This window comes from Oryctolagus cuniculus, chromosome 12 (genome assembly GCF_964237555.1).
Source record: "Oryctolagus cuniculus chromosome 12, mOryCun1.1, whole genome shotgun sequence".
Taxonomy (NCBI): domain Eukaryota; kingdom Metazoa; phylum Chordata; class Mammalia; order Lagomorpha; family Leporidae; genus Oryctolagus; species Oryctolagus cuniculus.
Genome location: NC_091443.1, coordinates 15,455,305 through 15,480,571, shown reverse-complemented (window position 1 = coordinate 15,480,571; position 25,267 = coordinate 15,455,305). Strand labels below are relative to the sequence as shown.

At 36.5% G+C, this 25,267-nt stretch overlaps 1 protein-coding gene across 2 annotated transcripts in view; it reads left to right on the top strand.

Annotated features, from left to right (window-relative positions):
• Positions 1–17,446, top strand: part of GABRB3 (gamma-aminobutyric acid type A receptor subunit beta3) — a 416,113-nt gene extending 398,667 nt beyond the window's left edge. For both annotated transcript variants that reach the window (XM_070053326.1, XM_008269751.3), the window contains 2 exons: positions 71–315; positions 12,874–17,446. In XM_070053326.1, coding sequence (XP_069909427.1) covers positions 71–315; positions 12,874–13,215 — 587 coding nt within the window. In that variant the 3' untranslated portion in view covers positions 13,216–17,446. The remainder of the gene's footprint in view (positions 1–70; positions 316–12,873) is intronic.
• Positions 17,447–25,267: the final 7,821 nt, after the last annotated feature.

Below are 25,267 nucleotides of genomic sequence, written 5' to 3'. Positions count from 1 at the left end.
AAGAGGAACGTGAAAAAGGAAGGCAAGAGCCACGCAGCTGCTGCCACTCACCGCTCCCTTTCTTTCCCAGGGATCACAACTGTGCTGACAATGACAACCATCAACACACACCTTCGGGAGACTCTGCCCAAAATCCCCTACGTCAAAGCCATTGACATGTACCTTATGGGCTGCTTCGTCTTTGTGTTCCTGGCCCTTCTGGAGTACGCCTTTGTCAACTACATTTTCTTTGGAAGAGGCCCTCAAAGGCAGAAGAAACTTGCAGAAAAGACAGCCAAGGCAAAAAATGACCGTTCCCAAAGTGAAAGCAACAGGGTAAGATCCCAAGTATCTTGTCCCTCTCCTACAGTGGCTCAGTTACTGGGCGTATTTTCATGGCCTTTGAACAGGAGTTGTGCAGACTTACTGATCATAGTCTGAAATATTTCCTTGTGCAAATCACTATTTCTTACAAAACCAACATTAGTGCAGATGCTGGAAAAAACAGTGTTTTCTGTTTCCTTACAAAAAGAACGAATTTGTAGATCCAGAATGAACGAAGCTCTGTAGTATGGAGACCCAAACTTTATAAAAAGAAGCATTTTTCTCAAATGTTTCCATATTCCTTTGACTGTAAAATTACCATTTTAGTGATTGAGTCTGCTGTCATTCTGTGCACTGGCTTAAGCAGACCCCTCACTCATCCAGCCTCAAACTAGCCATCGTCCGCTGGGGAAACTCTAAGTACAAACACAGTAAGAAAGGCAGCAGCGGAGCTGTGTTCAGATGCCATGGTAGTTCTACTCTTGCCCTGTCCCTTCCTGGGTGTGTCTAAAAATTCAGGGATGGGCCTTGGAGAACACACCATATCTGGAAGTCATTGGGCTGCACATTCCAAAGGAACATAGACTAGGTCCTTATCCTCCAGTTCAGCACACAGTAACATCTTTCAAATTGCTAGTGCCTTTGTCATTAGATGCATTCCACTTTACTTTTAACAAAAGCAGTTTCTATTGCAAATGTAAAGTAATATTTTAATGAAAAAACATTGGAATTGCTGTGTTTCTTTAAATGTATCCTTCCACCTCTTTTATCCCATCAAATCCTAAAAAATGTGTTTCTACCTATTTGCATATTGGGTTTGTTCCTATGTGTTTTTTTTCTTTTCTTTTTTTTAAATTTGTGAAACCTGCTTATTTCTCAAGCATGGGGAGAGAAGATCTCCTTGCTTCTTAATTGTGCCCTTCCTACCATTTTAGTCTGCCCCCTCATAGGGAACACAGTAGCTCCTTGGAGTATTGCTTGGGTCCACAGGCACAGCATTGGCCCAGAATATGTCCACGGATGTTCATGAATGAGTGGAGGCATGTGAAATGAATGTAAATGGCTCCCTTCTTTTCGGCAAAGCATAAATAGAACTGGTCTGAAAAACTCAGAATTTGTGAATATAGCCAGGCTTCCCACAGGCCAAATTATCTTGAATTTCTTACTGGAAAATATACTTAGTACCATACTTATGTTTCTAAATAGATCTGACTCTTACTATGAATACACAATGTGCTGTGGCCATGCTGTTTCCAAGGAAACTAGAATCCATCACATATTACTGTTTCCATGACAGAGGCACACATGCACACATATGGACATACAAGGCTGTCTTTCCAAATTCCCTCTTAATTTACAAAGATCAAAAAGTTGTTTCCTTTCTTCTAAATGCGACTTTCAGAATCAATTGTGCTTCAGATTTAAAACAAAAATTATAGACAAAAAGCTTCTAAAAGCCACAGAGAAAATGAACAGAATAAAGAACGAATATGTAGTAAATCAGAGACAGAGGATATTTTCAGTTGATTCTTGAGCCCATTTTTATCATTTGTTTTTTTCCAGAACATACTTGTTTCCTCAGCAGGATTTTTCTCTTGCATGATCATATTTTTAGAAATCTGTAACTGTAGATCAATTAAGGTTGAAAGTAAACACTCAAATGCAGGTATTCTAGTTTAAAGGCATATCTGATGTTCTTAAAGGTAAGCATTAAAGCTGTTCTTGAATTTACTGATAATTTTAAGTAGAAATGAACTCCCCTAAAAGTTTGTATCAAGTGATGTGGATGTATTAAAAGAAAGTGAAAAAAGAATGACAAATATCCTACAAAGACAAATTAGGTACTATGAGGTTATACGTGAGCCAACAGCTTCAACAGTTCTTTGTAATATTCACTCATTAATTTTCAGTTATAACACTTGGTACTCTCTATCAATGCCAGGAGCATCCTGCAGTTTTGCCTCACCTGACAGCAATTGGCTCCCCTGCCAGGACATGGCTTATCATTGTTTTTCCTCTGGCAACAATCTGTGTCCTGAAAGGCATGCCAGGGGCACTGTAGACTACCAATGATGGGTTTATGTTACCAACAGCTGCTTTTGGAACTATGACTTTATTGATGTTAATCAATAGATTTTCCTTCCATTTAGTGTTTTATATTTAAACTTAGAGATGATTCGTTAGTTTTCCAAGACCAGGGTACAGTGTCAACTTTAACCTTAATTTATTTGTATATACTCTCTATTTATTTGTTCATGAGTAGTTTCTATAGACAAGAGTTAGGCTTTGTTTGCAATGTAAAACAACATTATTATTAGAAGCTTGGTGATATTTTGTAAGTTGACCAATGGGTTTTCAAATTTCTGAAAGTGGGAGAAAGTCATAATTCTTGCCAAGAAATCAGAGCTACAGATTCTACATCATTGTAACTAATGAGTAAGGTTTCATTCTTTATATGACAAATCCTTTCTTATTTTTCTAAAACTAGAATATTTTACCTAACCAAAAGCTGAAAGGTAAGTAGAGAATGAGCTATCCACTGTGAACCAATCTGTGATGTATTTTAAATGAGGTGTTTTTAATCTTTGAGTGTTTCCAGCTGTCAAGGTTATAGAGCAGGAAGAAAAACTACATTGAAATCAATGATTCTAATTATAGTAGATATGAGATGGACCCTTCAAAATAAGAGTATTCATGAAATGATTTAAAAATTGCAAGTCATCTGTCATTTTATAAGGAGAGTACTTCATCCATACTCATTTTTTGTTCCTATTTTAAGACCTAAATTCTAGCTGATAGAAAAGATTATCATCTCTTTAGGATGTATTTGCTTAACATGTTTGGTTTCTAAAATTTAATAGGTTTTAATAACCTTTTACTCCCTTCAGAAAAGATAATCTTCCAATAATGAAATGAAAACTGTGTGTAAATGTTAAAATGTAAGTAAAGCAGTCAAACTATTTTACACTAAGATCTTATTAATTCACTATATATTTAAGCTCCTTTGCATATCAGTATGCTAACTGTGTTATTTCTATTACCCGTATTCATCCACTCTGGAATGAAAATAATGTAAAATTGTGATGGTTCTTGATTTCAGGCTAATCCAAGAAAGTTACAGACTGTGAATACTCCCAACCATGGATGTCCTAGGCACCAAGAGCAGATTAGTTTTGTAAATTATTGGCAGTGTTTATAGAGAAGCAAGTTTGTCTTTCCTCTGGGTAGGTTTCCCTTCACAAGACTTCGGAGGCACCATCTTAGATTTTTAGTTTCATGGAGTCATTTCTCAAATACACAACACTGACCAAAAGGGTCTAGAGAAGACAGAACATAGATTCACATATATGTGTTTCTAAATTTTGCAAGCTCAGTAGTCAATTGACCTTATTCTTCGTGCCTTCTTGCTCTTCCTGGGCAGTTCTTGATATTGCCATATATGTTATTATTTCATTACCTCCACTATTCTGTTCTCTGTGTCTTAAAACACCTTGTTTCTTGGGCCATGACTTCCGCCTTCAAGACCCAAGCCTATTGTTCTTCATTACCTTGTTTTTGATTTTCACCTACCATTTGTCTGCATCCTGCCTCCCTCACTCCCTACTACAGTTTGTCTCTGTTCTACCAACTTCCGTGGCACATACTGTATGCTTGTAAAATAGCAAATCACTCACAATCCTTGGGTTTGATAAGCCTACCCTAGCCAACAGCATCTAACTGCTTCTATCTCCCTAAACATATGCCCTTGTGATTCTGATCCGGCAAATGCTTGTGTAATGTGAATCCATGAATAAGAGGCATTTGTCATACATTTGGTCCCATTAGACCTGTATGTTTTCTTACTTTCCTGCTGGAAAAGAGGACAAGGATCATAAATGTCATCTTTTAAAAGCCTGCTGAAAGTGAGTCATGAGAACCATGAAAGTTCATCATTATTTCCTTGGTATTTTATTCCCCAAAGTTGTTAATTTGAATCCCCTGGATTTTGATAAAAGGAGCTTTTCATTTGGTATTTTTGATAACTAGAAAAAGATCATATTTAAAAATGTATTTTAGGGGCAACATGTAGTCTTTAAAAAAACACATTTTTGCTGGTTGTTTGATGTTTCACCTGGTAGAACCCTTTGGGTTCAGGACCCTTTTTGAACCCATCTCTGTGGTCATATAACTGGTACAGGGCATGAAAATGGTGTGCAGCAAGTGTGATGATGTTTTCCATGAGTATTCTTGAATAATTTTAGATCCTGTTCATGTGAGGTGTCCCATCTTACAAAGTATATGACTAAGATGTTCATCTCACAGTTTTGTTGTTTAACGTAGGATATAGAGAGAACTTTTACTTTTTTATGTTTATAAGGTTAATAGATTCCATGTATTATATAGATTTAGGAATATGGTGATACTTCCCATAATACCCTTGCTCCCACCTTCCTTTTTCCTTCCTTTCTTACTTTGTCTTTTAATTTTTACAATGAAATTCTTGCAGTTTATTTTACAGTCAGAAGCTTATCCCTCCACTAAATGAAGAATTCAACAGATAGTGAGAAGAAGAAAAAAAAAAAAAAACTGTCACCCAACAGTGGAGACAAGGGCTGTAAGCAATAATCAGATCTCAAAATGTCAATTTTACACATATACATTATATATTATATTTTTCGTACACTATTTAGTTACCACGGATCAGGGAAAGCAGAATATTTGTATTTTGGACTGACTTTTTTTCACTAAATGTAATAGATTCCAGTTGCATACATTTTGTTGTGAATGACAAGATTTCATTCTTTTTTATGGCTGAGTATTATTCCATAGCATATATATATATATATATATATATATATATACACACCACCTTTTCTTTTTCCAGACATTGCTTTTTGAACATTTGTGTTAATACCAAATCTTAGCTATCATAAAATGAGTTTCAGTAAACATGAGGGTACATATAACTTTTTCATATGCAGATTTCATTTCTTTGGAGTAAATTCCCAGGAGTGGGATGGCTGGGGCATATGGTAATCCTATTTTAAGATTTCTGTGGTATCTTCACACCATCTTTCCACAATGGCTGTACTAATTTACATTCCCGTCAACAGTGGATTAGAGTACTTTTTCCCCCCAACCTCACCAGCATTTATTATTTGTTGATTGCACTATGACAGTCATTCTAACTGGGGGAGGTGAAATCTCATTGTGGTTTTGATTGGCATTTCCCTGATGGCTAGTAATCCTGAGCATTTTTTCATGTGTCTTTTGGCCATTTGAATTTTATCCTCTGAAAAATGGTTGTTCAATTCCTTTGCCCATTTCTTAACTGGATTGATTGATTTGTTGGAGTTTCTTGAGCTCCTTATACATTCTGGATGTTAATCCTTTATAAGTTGCATGGCTGGTAAATATTTTCTCCCATTATGTTGGTTGCCTCTTCACTTTGAGTGTTCTCTTTGCAGTGCAGAAGCTTCTTCACTTGATATGATCCCATTTGTCTATTTTGCTTTTATTGCCTGTGGTTCTGGGGTCTTTCTAAGAAATATTTGCCTATTCAATGTCTTGCAGCATTTCCCCAAGATTATCCTCTAGTAATTTGATGGCATTAGGTCAAGTATTTAGATCCTTGATCCATTTTAAGTTGATTATATATAAGCTGTAAGGCAGGAGTCTTATTTCATACTTCTGCATGAAGAGATCCAAATTTCCCAGCACCATTTGTTGAAGAGACTGTCCTTTCTCCAGAGACTGAATGTATCTCCTTTGTCATAGATTAGTTGGTTGTAGATGTGTGGATTGATTTCTGGGGTATCTATTCTGTTCCACTGGTTTACATGTCTATTTTTGTGACAGTACCATGTTGTTTTGATTATAACTGTCCTTCAGTATGTCTTGAAATCTGGTATTGTGATGGCTCAGGCTTTTTTTGTTGTTATTTAAAGATTGCTTTATCTACTTGAAATCTCCTGTGTTCCTTTATGAATTTTAGTTTCATTTTTTCTAGATCTGAGAAGAATGTATTTTTATTGGGATCATACTAAATCTGTAAATGCCTTCAGTAGTGTGAACATTAAAGGATATTAATTATTCCAATCCATGAACACAGAAGATGATTCCAATTTTTGGTGCTTTCTTTTATTTTTTTCTTTAATGTTTTATAATTTTCATCATAGAGAACTTTCACTTGGTCAATTTATACCAAGGTATTTAAAATGTTTATATTTATACTGTGAATGGTACTGATGTTACAAGTTCTTTCATCCATAGCATTTTCTATGTATACAAAGACTATTGATATTTGTGTGATAATTTTATAACCTGCAACTTTACCAAACTTTTGTGGGTTCCAATGGTCTCTTTTGGTTTCCTGGTATATAGGATAATGTCATCTATGAACAAAGATAATTTGACTTCTTCCTTTCCAATTTGTATCTCGTTGATTTTTTTCTTGATTAATGGCTCCACCTAAAACTTTCAGAACTATATTGAATAGCAAGTTGACATCCTTATCTGGTTCCAGATCTCAATGGAAATGCTTCCGATTTTCTCCATTCTGTATGATGCTGGCTGTGGATTTGTCTTATATTGCCTTGATTGTGTTAAGGAATGCTCCTTCTATACCCAATTTGCTTAAAGTTTTTATCGTGAAAGATTCTATATTTTATCAAAATGCCTTCTCTGCATCTATTGGGATAATCATATGGTTTTATTCTTCATTTTGTTAATGTGATGTATCACATTTCTTGATTTGTGTATGTTGAACCATCCCTGCATACCAGGGGTATGATCCAGTTGGTCCTGGTGAATGATCTTAGTGATGTGTTGTTGTGTTCAGTTAGCTGGCATTTTATTGAGGATTTTTGCATCTATATTCATCAGTAATAGTGGTCAACAGTTCCTTTGTTGTCTCTTTTTATGATTTTGGAATCAAGGTGATGCTGGCCTCATAGGAGTTTTGGAGGATAACCTCCATTTCAGTTGTTTTGAATAGAAATGAAATTAGTTCCTCCTTGAAAGTTTGGTGGAATTTAGCAGTGAAGCCCTCCGGTCCTGGGCTTTTCTTTGTTGGTGGTGGTGGTGGGGGACTTTATTTCTGATTTAATCTCAGTATTTGTTATTGGCCTGTTTAGTTTTTCTATGTCTTTATGACTCAATTTTACTAAATTCTATGTCTAGAAATCTATCCATTACATATACATTTTCCTGTTTTTCAGTGTATAGCTGTTTGTACTAGTTCCTGATAATTCTTTTTATTTCCATCGTGTCCTTTGTAAAATTTCTCTTTTTATCTCTGATTTTATTAATTTGGGTCTTCTCTCTTTTTTTTTTCTGGAGCTACATAAGATTTTCTACTTTTTCTATTTTTTTCTGTAATTTCAGCTTTCTGAGATTCAATTTAATAGGAAGTAAGCCAATTATTATTATTAAAAAGAATAAATTGCTGCCTTAACTTAAATTTAACTTTAGATACTTTTTATTTTCTACATATAAGCTTTCCGTTTAAGTAGATCTGTTTAAAATGTTGGACATTTTAAATCAAGTTGAGTTTGTTTGATAGATGACCTCAACTTACTCAGTTTCTCTAAGTGGTAACCAAATATGTTTTCTCTCACGATATAAAATCAGATGTCTAGTGGGGTGTTTCCAGTATGCACTGTTGTGAACTGAATTAACTGAACAAATTCTATTAACAGGGTCACACTGGTTGACTCCTTTTCCCAAAGCCTTCTCCAGGTCTGTGGCTCTCCTCCTCGCATCTGTTTCCCTCACTTGTGGCATACAGAGGAATAGAAAGCACTAGAGGGAGATAGACAGTAATGAGACAAGATGCCTCCTGTAGATCCTGCTTACAGTTGTTTGTGTAAAGGCAAACTTGGCTGTCTTCTTGTGCTGTGCTCCTTCTGCATCCAAAGTAGGCTCAATTCTTTGTTAGTGCATCCCCCACACATCCATAGTTGGCCCTGGATGTCTTGGCCCCACATGTTTGCTGTCTTCTGTTTTGGCCACACCTTAATTCTTCTTTGGGCTTCTCCTCCTACATCCTCTTAGAACAATGAAAGATTCCTTAACCTAAATCACTGGATGCTTCCCTGATTCTGAAGTTACCAAATAGGCTTTGCAATTGGAGGAGTTTTATTGCAGATCATTCCAGGGAAAGATGACAAAAAGAATAGACATAGAGCACAAGTTCCAAATTCCTACCAAGATCTAACATTCCTGGTTCTTTTGAGACAAAAACAGCTATAGAATTTTCCCTCTACTGGATTAAAACAAAAGTAAGAAAATGCTAATATTTCTGTGTCACTGTCTCCCCTTTCCCTACAGCGTGTCTTCATGTAGGGCATCTCCTTGGTACACACGATGTTGTCTTCGGGAATTTGCATTTCTGACTTCCCCTAGCCTGGCTGTCATCCATTCTAAGGTGACTGCTCTGCCCATAAAGATTTTTACAGGGTCACTCCTCATTTTATAACTCACAGGCAGCATTGTGTAAGAAAACTGGGCACCATCCAGGCTAGTGACATGCTTGCTGCAGGGTGAATGTAAGAGTCTGTGCCTCAGATAGCCAGAGAAGACCTGAGTGCTTTGTCTCTTTCTATACTCTTTTTACCCTCTCGGAACTGCACAGATAAAGAACTGAGCAGCCAGTGGCCAAGTGTTGCTGCTGTGGGTGCACCAAGTGTGCCAGTGAGGCTTTGAGGAAATGCTGTGGTTTGTTGCCATGATGGGAAGGGAGTAGTTATTCAGGGCATTTCTCTTCTATACTGCCCTAAAGGAAGCAGAAACCAATGAGAGTATTCTAACCAGCAGCGGGGTCTTTATTGTATCCAGTGTTTACTTTTAATCCTGCAGCTTGAGTTGTGCTTCAGAAATAAGTCACTTTTCTACTGAGAAATCACTTTTACTTCTTGTTCCTTAATGAATGTTTAAATTATTTAATGTAAAAACCAGAAAACTGTATTGCCCTGACTCTAGTTTGCATTTCCATTCATCACTGTGTGCGTTCCTACTGGGTAAGATGATGCAAAGATAATAATGACAATGGTGGGAGTGGCAGTGGTCACCTATCACAGGCCCAGCATGTGCCGAGAGTGCTGTGCAGGAGACCATTTCCTCTAGAATTTGGTTCCCACTCAGCTAGTTTGCTTTTCTCAGAATGCTTCAGGTACTTATCAGACCTGTGCTTATGATGTTCTTCTTTCTTTATGCCTAAAAAATTTCTTACCATCCTTTGAGGTCCAATGCAAATGCATTTTCAGTCTTACCTCTTGCAGTGTTTTTTTTTTTTTTAATTATTGCCCTGTCAGATGATCAAAAATCAAGCACCTTTAAACAACACCCATTTCCATCTGACAGTCACATAGGACAGAAGTACAATGCAGTGGGATTTAGCTGGGTCCTCTGCATAGATTTTCACAAGGCTGAAGTCAAGGTATTAGCAGGGCTGTTTTCGTTTTGGAAGACTCTCGGGATAAATGTGCTTCCAGGTTCATTCAAGTGGTTGTCCAAAAGTGAGAGTAACTCAAAGGGTTTGTGGACAAGTGGAATTTAAAAAGTATATTTATTTTGGTGCAAAAATTTTTTTTTAAATTCATGCATCATTTTTTTATAATGCACATTTTCTGTGAACTTATTGAAGATCATTTTTTATGGTTCCCTGTGGTTGCAGGACTGTAGTTCCCCTTGCCTTGCTTACTGATGTCTGGAGACAGTCTTTACTGCTATTGACTGCCCTATTCCTTCTTGCAGCTTTCCATGTCTTCATACAGAGGGATTTTACTTTTCTGAGGCTTCAAATCCTTCTGCTTTCATTTCTCTGACTTTTGTTTCTAGCAGGAGAAACTTTCCGACAGAAATCTTGCATTATCCATAGTTTTGCTTGCTGGAATATTGGCTATTTGGGGTTAAGTGGGGCCTGAAAGTGTTCATGGAAAATTCCGGAAAGAAATAATCCATAAGTTTTAAGTTACCTTTGAGTAGTATGATGAAATCTTATGCCTCCTCACCCTTCCTGGCTAGGATGTGCATTGTCCCTTCTTCACAACCATACTCCAAGTCTCATGGCAATTAGAGAGAGAGAGAGAGAGAGAGAGAGAGAGAAGACATTCGCGTAACCTTTTTCTAGATCATGTTGTAAGTTTTATTGTTTTTAATCTATTGCTGTGCCTAATTTATAAACTAACTTTATCATAGACATGTATGTATAGGAAAAGAATAGCAATATATACTGTTAGGAGCTATCTACAGTTTGAGGCGTCGGAGTCTTGGAATGGATGGTCCATGGATTAGGGGGAACTGCTCTATACTTTTTTTTTTTATTAAAGATTTATTTTATTTATTTGAAAGGCAGAGTTACAGAGAGGCAGAGGCAGGGAATGAGAGAGAGGTCTTCTACCCTCTGGTTCACTCTCCAGATGGTTGCAACCGCCAGAACTGAGCCTTTCCAAAGCCAGGAGCCAGGAGCTTCCTCTGGGTTTCCTACATGGGTGCAAGGGCCCAAGGACTTGGGGCATCTACTACTGCTTTCCAAGGCCATAGCAGAGAACTGGATTGGAAATGGAGCAGCTGGAACTCGAACCAGCACCCATATGGGATGCCAGTACTGCAGGTGCCAGTTTCAGCTGCTACGCCACAGTGATGGCCCCTACTATATTTTTGAGAACCCGTGGGATTAAATTGGGCCCACTAGGATAATCTCCATGTTTTAAGGCCTGTACCTTTAATTACAACTACAAAGTCCCTTTGTAGTACAGCAGCATGTTCACAGGTTCTGGTGAGTGTGGTGTGACCTTCTGGGACTGTATTCTGAGGACCACGCCTCACTTTCCTGAGCACAGTTGAATAACCTTCAGTGGTATCCTCAAGTTATACTAGAGACATCTTAGAGTCTTCTTGGTGCCAAAGACAAGTGGCTCTAGATGTTTGCAGTGCTTCCTGCGCTCTACCCACTTTGTTGTCTGAGGGCCATTCAACCTGGAGACCCAGCCTTTGTCAGATCTCCACCTGGGACCCTGTCTCTTCTCTATCAACAATCAGAAGTTTGCTCTCCTTATCTCCTCCCCTGCTCATCTTGCTTAATGTCTGCCTATAGTACATAGAAAGATACCAATTAATACATTGATAAATTATTCATTTACAAAATAATTAGTTGTGTGAAAATTTCACTGAAGGATTCAGATATACTTAGTGTTGAGCTGAAACAAGTATTGGGCTTTTCACATACAAAAGAATGATAAGGCAGATTGGTCCTCCAGCAGCGGAATGTAGGGCATGCTGGAGTAAGTGCTCAGGAGACTGTGGAATGGACTAGAGCCCATGGCAGGGACTGATACTGCTCAGAGAGGAACCTTCAGTCTGTCCCTAGAAAGAACCCCCCTGGGATCCTAAGTCTCAAGATTTTATGCTGAGAGTTCCATGGGAAGCCAAAGAAGAAACGGACCATTGGCATCACCATGAAAGTTCTGAAGCTGTGTTTAACACACAATAAAATGGTATTTTACAGTTTGGCTCTGTTATGGAGAGGAATTTTAGTGTATCTTATATAAGCTCTTGAAAAGAGGTCTCCTGTAGGAGCAGGATTGGACAAGGAGATCCTGCTTGAGTGGAGTATCTGTATTTACCCCACTGACTCCACCTAGAGATCCTTCGGTCAAAGGACTATCCACTTGTTGCTACATGGCAACTTGGATTTTTTTTTTTATCATGAGAAAAGGGGGCAAACTGACTTCCAAAGAAGAATGGAAGAGTATGTAATATTCCCCTGTCTCATCCACAGGGAATATATTGCAAGATCTCCAGTGGATGCCTAAAACCACAAAGAGTACTTAATTACATAGACACCATTTTTATTACACATAAACATCTATGGTGGTGTTTCATTCATAAATTGGGCACAGTAAGAAAATAATTATAATTACTACTAATAAATGGAGCAATTATAATGTACTGTAATATGAAAAGTTATGAGAATTTGGTCTGTCTCTCAAAATGCCATGTATTGCATTCAGCCTTCTTAGTACAATGTGAGCTGACACAGGGCCTACATGAGAGGAAGAAAGGTGAGTGATGTAGGTGTTGTGATGTGGAATTAGGATGCTGTTGACCTTCTGATCCTACATCAGAAGAAGGATCATTGAACCATGATGATGCCATTTGATTGCAGATAACCAGAACTGCAAAGAATGAAATCATGGGTACGTATGGAGGAGCAGCTGTAGATTCTATATAGTGCATAGTCATTGAAAGTGGTTATTATTAAAGTTAACATTTTGAAAAACTGTTTTCTCTTCAGTAAGGACTTGTGTCAAGTGAAATTTCAATATGAAAAAGCAGCCCATTCTATATTTTTCTAATTTCCTTTATGAGAAATTTTAAATCAGATAAATAAAATCTCTAAACTGCAGTTAAGCCTCCAGAATGGTATGTTTCCCAATAAAACAGGCTAGGTTTCACATACACACATTTTTCTCATACAGTATGTCATATGATTGTATAACATCATTTTATCCTGGGTTGGGTTTCCTTATTAAAATTAGATTTATCAGCATGCTACCTGCTTAATTGTGCACATTTTCTTCAAATTAGGTGGATGCTCGTGGAAATATTCTGTTAACATCGTTGGAAGTTCACAATGAAATGAATGAAGTCACAGGCAGCATTGGTGATACCGGGAATTCACCAATATCCTTTGACAACTCAGGAATCCAGTACAGGAAACAGAGCATGCCTAGGGAAGGGCATGGGCGATACATGGGGGACAGAAGCATCCCACAAAAGAAGACCCATCTACGGAGGAGGTCTTCGCAGCTCAAAATTAAAATCCCTGATCTAACCGATGTGAATGCCATAGACAGATGGTCCAGGATCGTGTTTCCATTCACTTTTTCTCTTTTCAACTTAGTTTACTGGCTGTACTATGTTAACTGAGTGACTGTACTTGATTTTTGAAAGACTTCATTTAACACTGAGAGAAATATTACTCTGCCTGTCAAGTTTTTATACCTGTACACACACACACACAGACACACACATATATACATACACAATTGTATATATATGTGAACTTTCTCAGCATATATATAAAATACACGTGTATATGAGCGTGTATGTGTATGTGTTCATACACACAGGTATAAGTTCCTATGTGTATGTAGAACAAATACACATATACATTTGCAGCTATGGACAATTTAACACAGGATGCATACTAAAGAAAGTCATAGTTGTTTTCTTTTTTAATTGAAAGGGACAAGTATCTAAATATTATGCCTTGAGAATGAGGGCGTGAAACACAATATCATCCCAAAATGTGTCTTTTATTACCATGTTAGAAGTTTTAGTTCAAAAATCAGAAATTATTAGTTAATCTTTTGAAACTCATTCAGTGGTATTGCTAGTTTAAAATGAGTCACACACTTCATATTCTCTCTTTCAGTTTACTAAGCAGAGACTTTTGGCTTTTCTGATGATTGGGTTTGTTTTCATCAGGTGTACTTTTTCTGTAATGGTGTAGCGGATGAGGTGAGCCACAGCCTGTGTGAGCTTACCCGTTGTCTTAAACATAGATAGATCCCACGTTGCCGTCTGAACGTCTACCTATTGAAAACCCATCAGGAGTGAATGGCAACTCATTGTAAGTACTCCAATATACAGTATTTGTGCGTTTCTCATTCACCTGGAGTGGATCCAGCTTAACTGTCATGTGGGAACATAGTGGCACATTTTGTCAATGACATTTCAATCACTGAAAATGTGCACTACATCGCGTATGGATTTTTAGGCCTGACAACTTACATACAGAAAGCATAGACGTCTCAGGTTATTTGTTACTCTAAGGAAAAACCATCTAGGATGATTTTCCCCCCTGCAGTTATGTTATCAATCATTCTTATAACATTGTATGTTAATATAAGATATATTTGCATAATATGCATACATTTGTATATTTACCAAGATTTTGTTTCTTATGCTTGCTATCATGGCAGCATGCAATGTCATATTTTTCTTTATGTGATGTAACTACTTTCTGTTAACTAGAAATTAAGATTGAAGCTAAAACACTTCTAATGTTCACTTTCAGAAACTAAGATATTCCTCATGCCTTTGTTTCTGTATCTGACATATTTCATAAGCACATCCAATGACTCCTAGTCTTCCTAGGATTCTGCAGGAACACGACCAGTACACACCACGTATCACCCAACAACCCATGACCGTTCTCTGAGGCAAAGAGGGCAACCTTACAACAAACACAGTCACTTGGTTCCTCTGAGCCACAGCCTCATCAGTATTTGGACTTTTTAAAGATCGTAGAAACAAGACAAGGTGCACCGGTTTCATAGACGCAACCTTAACTTACTATTTAGATGAGATCTTTCTAAAGAAAAAAAGAGAAGATATATTTTTTGTAAACAATATTTCTATCACAGGCATCCATAAACTGAAATGACTACAGTTGTGCAAACAGGTGTCACAGTGAAGTTAAGCATTTGGAGAAAAAATTTAAAAAAGCAAAATATGCTGGAAAGAAGTGCTAAATTAATACTTTATCCCACTATGCCACATCTCTGTTCTGTTCAAAACTTAATGAGCAGAGTCTAGTCCAAGACTCCTGTTGCTGGTCCAGCATCCTCCACATAGATAGAAGCACCACCCTCGCTGAGGGCGTGTGCTGTGGGGACTGTCAGCACGAGCTGACCGCTACTTGATTTTTCTTTGTTGGCCATAACAACCATTAATTTGTGGGAGTCTGCAATAGTTTCAAACCCAGCATCAGATAATACATAATCCACAAAATCTTATGCTAGAAACAATTTCCAATTTTTATGCCCCTTTCCCTCTTTCATTCCTTTCTTACTTCAATGTCTTCTCCCAATCTCTGCTCTCTATAGTTTTCATTTTTTTTTCCTCTAGAGACTAGCCACTGATTTCTTGGTCTTTGGCTTTTCTCTGGCAATTTTTGTCATGGGTAACAATGGGAGATCCTAAAAGCTAAGCAGTTTGGGAACAACCTTGTAAGTGGCCTTATCATTGTTAATATGTTAAAGAACAAAACAGCATTTGCAACAACCTTATCCCTTTCAATACTTCAGGTATCTTTTTCTGTATTGAGTAATTCAAGGTGTGAGCTCCACATGCAGAAGAAGGACCCCAAAATGCAAATGAATGGACAAAATCTGTCAAGGGTTAATTTAAGAGTATAATTTATACTATTCAGAACTGTGACATTAATTCTTTCTGGGAGAAGTGTGATTCAAAACTTTTTTGATGCATAGTTGAGGTACCCAAATATCAAAGGCAGAGACCCTATGGGGCTCAGAAAAGCTGCAGTCTACTTCCCAAGTTTTTCTGGACATAAATTTGCATGGTATAGTCATAATAGCTTTTGAGCTTTTTATATGCATTTGGCACCAAGACTGGGATCCACAACTTTGTAGACACTGCGATGAAGTTAACATAATAGCTATACTATAAATAGTGTTTGTAACTACACACACATACACACACAAATACATACATATGTTCTGTAAAAAAAAAAAAACAACTTTTTAAGATCCTTGGGTATGTGTTTGCTTTATTCCATTTCAGAAGAAAATTATGTTTCTTCGAATAAAATTGTTTTATAGCTTCTCCATTTTTAAAAGCTATGAGAAGTATCAAGAAGAGAACTCTGTGCTGACAGAAGAGAGTTGAATTTGATTCTCTGTTCTGTTAAAATGATCTCTCATTACTCCACAGTGGTTATTTGAGCCAGTGAGTGAGCCGTGATGAGAAATTCTGAACCCAGACCTCTGATAATAATGTGAAGAGGCTGTTACCTGCATCCAGACCTCTTGAGTAAGCAGAGAAAAGTTTAGTTTGAGATATAATGTGATTTCTTTCTCAATTGAAAGTAATAAAAAGTTAATTTTATAAATATTCCTGTCTTTCCAAAATGCTTCATGGGGGCTCAAAATGTACAGAATAATCTTATGACGGTTTGCTGCTGTGACGTTCAGATATGCTCGAGACAATTCAAGAGCCCTGGTACACAAATCTCTACAGAGAAAGACAGATAAGACTTGAGCAGTCTTTAAAACAAATGTTATTCCTGTTCACCAACCCCAGGACTGTAGAGGGGTTTCACTGTCTATACCATGGAATATCCATTTCCCCTGAATCTCAAAGGAACTAGAAAGTATGCCATGATAAAATTCTCATTAGGTGTGAAAGTTACATGCACATCTGCAGGATCATGTGTTTTTAATGCCAGCACCCAGAACTTTGACATGTTCAATCATTCTCATGGAAGGCGCTTCTCTCCTGTTTAAACATGGAATTGACATTTTCACCAAGATCATCTCAGAGGTGATCCCAAAGATGCATGGGACTGGTTTGAAGGGGACAGACACCCTGCAGTTGTAGGTGTCCGTTTTCAGCATCTATTAGAAAACCCACTGCTGTTTGTCCCTCAGTGGTGTGTTCCAAAAAGAGAATGTGTCCAACTTTGAATCTCCTGGCTTGAAAGTATAAACTGGTCCATAAATCTTACTTTGACGCTATACCTGAAAACCAGTTCACATTTCTGGCCATTTTATGTAAGTAAAACTGAACAATTGGTGAAATATTTTGTTACTCTTGGACTTGGTTCTGGCTCTCATCTCTGTGTGAGCCATCAGTCAGAGTAACATTGAATCTAGGGGCAAAAAGCTGCCCAGGTGGATTCAGTTTTCCCAGGACACTAGCTAGTGTGCCTTGGATTGATTACCTCTTCTACTGCATTGAAAGGTGCCATGTTTTCCTGAAATACTAAATTCCCAACACCTGGGTAAACAGCAGCCTCCCAGAGATTGGCTCCCATACCATGCCACTCTCTAGGGACAGCCCCATGGACACATTTTGTCATTCTTGTCTCATTTTTCTACTTCACAAGTCAGTGAGTGCATTAAAGGTAAGTAAGTGCAGGATTATTCTAGTAGGTATAGATGATTGCTGTCTTGATCAATTCCCATGTTGATTTCATTTCATTGTAAAGATAAATTTAAACCTGGTTTTGCTTAAGCACATTGATGTAATTTTTGGTATTATTTGACATGAAAAAACAGCAAAATTGAGTGATAGATAAAATATGAAACTTGTTGATGAATGAATTCAAATTTATTAAAAAAGGACTAACTGACTTAAATGTGAAGACTGATTTTCTTTTCTTCCTTGGTTGTTTATTGTTGAAATGGTGTGGTTACTCTAATCCCCATCCTTTTTGGTTGCATGTGCCCATTCAGATTACTCTGAAAATAAAAAAAAATTAAGCCCAATATTAGTCTATGAAAGACTAATTTTAATATGACTTTAAAGTTAAGAAATCACCATTTGAACATAAAGGACAACTTGGCACACAGACAACTAACATCCCTTTCTGAAAATAAGTGTTTTAAGAAAGAAATGTTTTTATATTAATGGCCAGGGAACCAGCTTACCAAAATTTACTGCTCAATGTGGTATTGATCCTTATCTTTAGTTATTTCTTTTAAAAAATTAAATTGTATTTATTTTCTTTTATGTATTCAGATGGCAGAAAGACATAGAGACAGAGACTTTTCATCCACTGGTTCACTTCCCAAAGCCCACAACAGCAAGGACTGGGCCAGGCCAAAGCCAGAAGCCCAGAATTTATCTGGGTATCCCATGTGGTGGCAGGGACCCAAGTACTCAAGCCGTCATTCACACATTATCAGGAAGTTGGAATTGGAAGCAGAACTGGGACTCAAACCCACTCACTATGATAGGGGATACAAGAGTTCCAATGTGTGACTTAACCACGGTGGCAAATGCCTGTCCCATTATCTATAGTTCCTTAATAATGCAAGGGAATTTCTCTTGCTTCCACTTCAGCAAGAAAGTAGCAAGTGATGTCTTACAATGAATGAATATGTGAATGAATGTTGAATAAACTCAGATCCTCAGATATCTCAAAGCAGATAAGACTTAGAAATTCACTTATAGTCTCCCAGAGAAACTTGACTCACCCGGAGACACTTTACGAGGAATGTTTCCATTGGTTGTAAGTAATCAAAATGCCCTCGCAAGGTAGTGTATAAAAACAGATTCACCTCCCAATTTAAGTTCTGTAAGCAAGGTAACACGATTTCTTCAGTAATTCTTTCCTGTATTGTTTTATTTTTTTTTCATCATGCGGGCAGCTTTTCCACATTCCTGTTCTTCTTTGGGACCCTGACTTGGACATAGTCCACACTAATTCTTTGAGGCTAAAACAGCTCACACCTACTACACTAGGTTAAAGCACTAACTATCCTGGGTGACGAGTTCAAATGACCGATGACTGAAGAATAAAGAATTTTCAAATTCTGATCTAATTTTTAAAGCCTCTTTATTAAAAGCTTCATCTTTTTAAACAGCTCAGGAAGTCTCATGGAATGTGAGGTCTGGTTATACCCATAGAGTCTCTGCCAGTACTCTGGTCACGCTCTTGCTCCATAGTTGCCACTGTCCACACCCACAGCTGTCGCCATTTTCCAAAGCTCGCGCTAACGTCCTTTGTAACAGCTTCTTAAGAGTAGCAGCCTGTTCTGAATGAGAATACTATCCAGAGACGACTCTGAGACCTGTGATGGCATTTCTTCGGTAGGACAGCTAGCCCTGTAGAGGTCTAATCCAGCAACAGCTATTGAGGTATTCCTAGAATTAGAGGTGAATCACTCCATGGCACTTCCCTTTTATATTAACTGTCTCTGGTTAGAATCGTCAAGCAAGCAATGGAGAGGGTGCTTTCAAATCAAATGCAATTCACTGAAATGACAGAGCACATGCCGGATGTGGGTAGTGTTGACGCTGTGTTGAAACTTAAACAAGAATCTAGCCACTGGCCCTGAGGGACAGATGACTGTAAGTAAATGTCTTTACAACTTCAATCTCCAGGTCTTATTACACAGTGTTTCAGCAACTGGCTCTTAAATCTCCATTTTAAAAATGTATTAACACCCTTATCTGTCCATGAACTTTTCTTCCTCCTGTTCCACCTCCCAACATTTGTTAACTATTACTCTAATTTTATATTATCAAGGTTGAAAACACTGACACTCTGCCAGTAATCATAAAATTATGTTTCAGCATTTAAGATTGTGTTTACAGATTGTTTCTAAAAGTTGGAAAGTTAATGAACAAGCCATATTGTTTAACTGTACTGTATAAGTATAGTACAAGGTTTAGTATTTTTGGTTTAAATATATAAACATTAGACTATTTTTTTAAAAAACAAAGGCAGTTGTATTCCTGCCTAGAAGGTGGCTTCAGTTGATAGAGTGTGGCAGAAGACATAACCTGTCAGCTGTTACTGCATTATCATTAATAAGAGATTTTACACTCATCTCTAACCATAATTCAGGCTTGAGGATTTTACATAAAAAATAATTCTAGTAGTTGAACTACTTTAAAGTGCAGATGTTATAAAGATTATATAAATATTTTTTTCAAAATGGACCTAAACTGTTCAGTTGAGTTTCTTTCTAATCTCTGGATGTCTATTGTCTCAAACATAGGCTATTTAAAGAACATTCCTAAAATCCAAGTCAAATGAATTGCTTTCTCTTGCATTCCTGCAGTGGATCCCAAACCACATCACCTTTTATTTACATCAGGACTTTGCTAGGTTTAATACTTCCCCAGTCTCCACAAGTGTGATTCTGGGGTTACTAATGTGGCTTATTTTTCTTAATGAGAAAAGAATGATGTACTTTTTTGACCATGTAATTGATGTTAATCACCACTTCAGTCACTAAATTCGTGATTGAGAATCTTTTCCCTTTGCTACATGGAAATGTTTTTCTTGTCATTGACTAACTTCCTGTGCAAATCCAGGCAACTTTTTGGACTTGCTTCAAAACTCTCACTTTGGTTTTATCCCATTGGATGTAGAGATTAATTCCATGATTTTTTTTTTTTTTTTGGTAGCCCATGTGTTTTATCTTCCTGGTTTTATCCCTCTAGCTTCAGTTCTTCCTCAGATAATATCACAGGGTGGTGGAGGTGAAGGTTTGTGCATATCTGAATCCTTGGCCCTTTAGATTTCATTTTCAGTTAGCAAAGTATTTATTTGTTGATTGAATAGCAATTACCCTAGAACTGTAATCATTCTGCCATTATATTTTATCAACTGATGATACTACTTACAAGTTGTATGTCAGATAATGCTTTTTACTCATAGGCAACTCAAGCCTCAAATCCTCACTCCACACACAATCCAACTGCCCTGGTTTAAGGAAGCTTTCATGATGTCTTTCTGCTATTTCATAAAGTGGTCATTAGTGAGAGTCTTTTATTTGTATTGGTTGGTTTGTTTAAGGTGTTTTGTCCTGGGTGAGCCTCTCAACCCAAAGATATATTTCTGTTTCTGTGAATATTTTTCTTGTATTCTTTCTTTTTTTAGTTCCTCTACATTTTTTCATGTGCTCCTATGAGTCAAATTTTATACATAGTGGTCTAATCCTTAATATATAGTGTTTCTATCCTGATCCAGACTTTTTTTGTCTATAATCTGTATGTTCTGGTGGATTGATTTTAACAATTGCATTTCATTTTAAATATCATTTTGAGTTATAAATGTCATACAGAAACTGTACATATTCAACATGTGTAATTTAATTAATTTTAACATATGAAATCATCAAAATACTGAACAAATCCATCCCCCAAATATCCTTACTGCGCCATGTATTTCAGCCCACTCTAAGATTCCCATTCCTGCCTCTAACCAGCAACTAATGTCTTTAACAACTGATGTACTACAAATTATTTTCATTTTATAAAATTCTACATAAATGGAATCAAACAGTGTACAGTACTTTTATTCTACTTATTCCCTCAATGTAATTACTTTGAGATTCATCCATGGTGTGTATGTCAATAGTTATCTATGTTTTATTGGTGATTAGTATCCCATTGTATGGATATGCCAAAATTTGTTCATATATTCTCCTATTGTTAGAAAATTGGATTATTTCTACTTTTTGAATCTTACTTATAAAGTTGCACCATGTACCAGTCTTTGGAAAAACCTATGCTTTCATTTTTTTTTTTTTTTTTAGGAAAATACCTAAGAGTAGATCTTATGGTGTTTTATGTAACTTTTGATGGAACTTTTCCAAAATTATGGAAACATTTTACATTTTATGAGTTCTGTATGAAAATTCTGATTCCTCTACATACTTTTCAACACTTGATATAATTAGTCTTTTTCATTTTACCTGTTATGAGAGTTGTACAGTTTGCATTTTCTTTTGATTTAAATTTGAATAATTTTATTAACTAATAATGTTGAGCATCTTTCCCTGTGTTTGCCATCTGTTGTCTTCATTAATAAAGGGCCTGTTCTAAGTCTTCTGTCCATGTTACTAGTTTGTTTTATAATTATTGTTCTGGGAGTTCTTTATATATTTTGGACACAGACCCCTTATCAGATATATACTTTGTAACTTTTTTCTCCTAGCTCATGGCTTGTATTTTTATTCTTTAACAGTTGGTAAAAAGGATACATTTTTAAGTTTTATATTCAACTTACCCATTTTTGTGGGTCACATATTTGCTATTATAGCTTAGAAATATTTACCTAACCCAAAGTCACAACGACTGTTCCTTATGTTTTCTTCTAGAAGTTTCATGGCTTTAGGTGTTAGATTTGGACTTATACTACACTTACACTGTGAGGTATAAATAAAAGTTCACTTTCTATATGTTCATGTACAATTGTTCTGGCACCACTTGTTAAAAAAGAAACAACTATTGTTTCCCCCAGCAAACTGTTTTTGCATCCTTGATGAAAGTCGACAGTCCATGATATGTGAATCTACTTCTAGATTCTGTTCTGTTTCAGTTGGGTATGTTGACATCACAGTCTAACTACTGCATTTTATAATAATACTTAAAATCATGTAGTGTTGACTCATTTTTCAAGTTGTTTTGGCTACGTTAGAACATTTGCATTCTCATTTAAATTTTAGAATTGACTTATATTATAGGCAAAATATATAAATGCCTTTTCAGATTTTGATTCATACTGTATTGAATTTAAAGGTCAGTTTGTGGAGAACTGGCATCCTAGCACTGTGGAGTCCTCACACTCAGGGGCAATGTTTATCTTTCTGTTGCATCATGTTTTGTCATTCTTGGCACATTGTCATTTAAGACAACATAATTCATTGTTGTGAGCAGGTTTTGTTCGTTCCAGGATGTTTAGCAGCACCTGTAGCCTCTACTTACCAGGTTTCAGTAGCAAAAGCTGCCCCCAACACTTTAGTGGTGGCAACCAAAAATGTCTCCACACTTTACCAAACATCCTCTGTGGCTAAAAATTGCAGAACAATCGCTCTAATGCGCCTGTAATTTCTCTCAACAGTAGTTTCTGGTTTTAAATGTAGAGACCTTGCACATCTCTTGTCATTTTTAATTCCTGTTTTATATTGTTGGATGATATTGTAAATGATAATTTAAAATTTTTAATTTCTGAATGTTGCTAGTACAGAGAAAAACAATTGATTTTTCTATATTGACTTTGTATCTAAAAATATTACTAAACTCACCAATCAACTTTAATAGCTTTTAAAAGAAATTACTTCAGATTTTCTATATAGACAATACTATTAACTACAAATAAAGATGATTTTACTTCTCCCTTTTCAATGTGGATGCCACTCTGTCTCTTGCCTTATTGCACCAGCAAGAACTTCCCATACAATACTGCATAGAAATGATAAGAATATTGCTACTTATTTCCTGATCTGACAGAGAAAGCATTCAGTCTTTCACCATTAAGTTCATGATTTCAGTGAGTTATTCATAGATGTTCTTTATCAGACCGAGAAAGTTTCCTTCTATCTTAGTTTGTGGAGAGATTTTCATGAGGAATGGATATAAGATATTGTCAAATGGTAACTTCTACTCCTAATGAGGTGACAGTACAGTAATTTTTCTGTATTTCATATGGTGAATTATATTGACTGAATTTGGAATGCTAAGTCTGTCTTGAAATCTTGGGCTAGACCACACTAGATCCAAATGTGTTGTCCTTTTTACATGATTTGGATTTGATTTGCTAATTTTAAAATCCATCCCATGAATGGTATTGGTCTGTAATTTCTTTTCTTGTAATGTCTTTGTCCATTTTCAACATCAGACTGACTTATGGTGGCCTTATAGAATGAGCTGAGTGATCTCTCTGATTTTTATGTAGTGTTTGTATAGAGTTGGTGGCATTTAATGAAAATATTTGGTAAATTCAAGCCATGTTGTCTGTTTTTTTATTATTACTTCAAAGTTATTATTACTTCTGTATGTTGAATCATTTTGTGTGGATATCTTTGGATTATTAGCTACTCTTTCAGCCAAGCAACATTCTAATATTTAATGAGCAATTAGTATACAGAGAACAGATTGTCTCAAGCCTGGGACAGGAAACTATATTCCTTTGCTTTCAATATTTCCTGTTGTCCTCTTTCTACATATGAACAGATCCATTAAAAAATCAAAAGCACCTAAATTCATAATCTTAGTCAATGGTCAAGACCATCTTTTTTTGTGCAATTCTGATATAATATATTGTATTTGGTACTGAAATCAGTTGGTTACTAGTCTACACAAATGCTATTCTGTACTAGTAAGAAATATTATTCTATATTAGCAAAAAAACCAATCTGGAATAAATCAGAACAATTAAGAAATTATAGATCAAAACTTAGCAGATGGCACAGTGTGCAGGCTATAATCCCAAAAGGTATTCATGGGCATCACATGGTATAGCACATGTAGATTCTAAATGGCAAAGCACTTTGGATAGTAAGGTCATTATTTCTGTTGTTATTATGGTATAACAACTCATACACTATGGGGAAAATAAACCCCCAAAAGACAAAACTTCTGGTCAGATTTAATAAAGGAATCATTTTATTTCCATGTCTAAGAGTTGGCACTTGGCAATGATAATACAATGTACAGAGAGAGACATCCTGGCCTATAAAATAGAAATTTGATTATACAAATATACATTATGAAGTATAATAGGATATAAATTAATGTAAAATATGCTTTGCTTTCCCTGTTTCACGGTTTTAAAAATCATATACACTTGTGTTGTTGGATGTTGAAGTAGCATTGGGGGACCCTTTGGTTATGTTTTAGGAATATTTTCACAGTATGTGTTACTACAACATTGAAGTTGGTATCTTACACATTAAATAGCCTTTGGACATAATTAGGATTCAACCAAAAATAACTAAACATGAATATAGCTCATTCTAATAATATGTTTAGTTATATTGTTTTGGGTTGTAAGAATGGAATGGTGAAGTGGAAATTTATCAAGGCTTACTGCTTGGCTGATTGTGAATTTAGTATTTGAGATAGTCAGGTGACTTTAATATGTAAGAAGTCCATGATGTCTTCATTGTTGATTAGGTAATGGCTTCAGCTAGGAAGTACTACAGGAAGTTGGCGTATCCGGGAGAGATGCTTTCCCTTCCCAGATTAACTAGTAACAATGGTAAGACTCTTGTACTCTGATAGCATTTCCTTGGATCAGTGTTTGTGACAACCATTCTTGAAGACAGGGGAGCTACTCAAGTTCAAGAAGCCATGAAGCCAATAACCTTGCCTCCTGAGGCCACAGTTCATGAAGTTACTGTTTAAGAATTTTTAGCAGTTACCCGGAAGGATAATCCCATTTCTCTGGTCACAGTTGTCATGTCACTGGCCTTCATTTCAATTCCAGCTAAAATATAAAGTGCAGTGTGTGGAGTTGAACCTGAAGAAAGAACATAATGAGCACCATCACCTCCACTGAATCCCAGTTGAAGTTACCAGAAGATTCCCCATCCATATCTGAGAATGTGCAGGCACTTGATCATCATTGTTGTCTTTATCATCACCAGCATCACAGTTGCAGAATAATGATCACGTCACGTCAAGTGTAATGGCAAGATCACAGAAACCAACA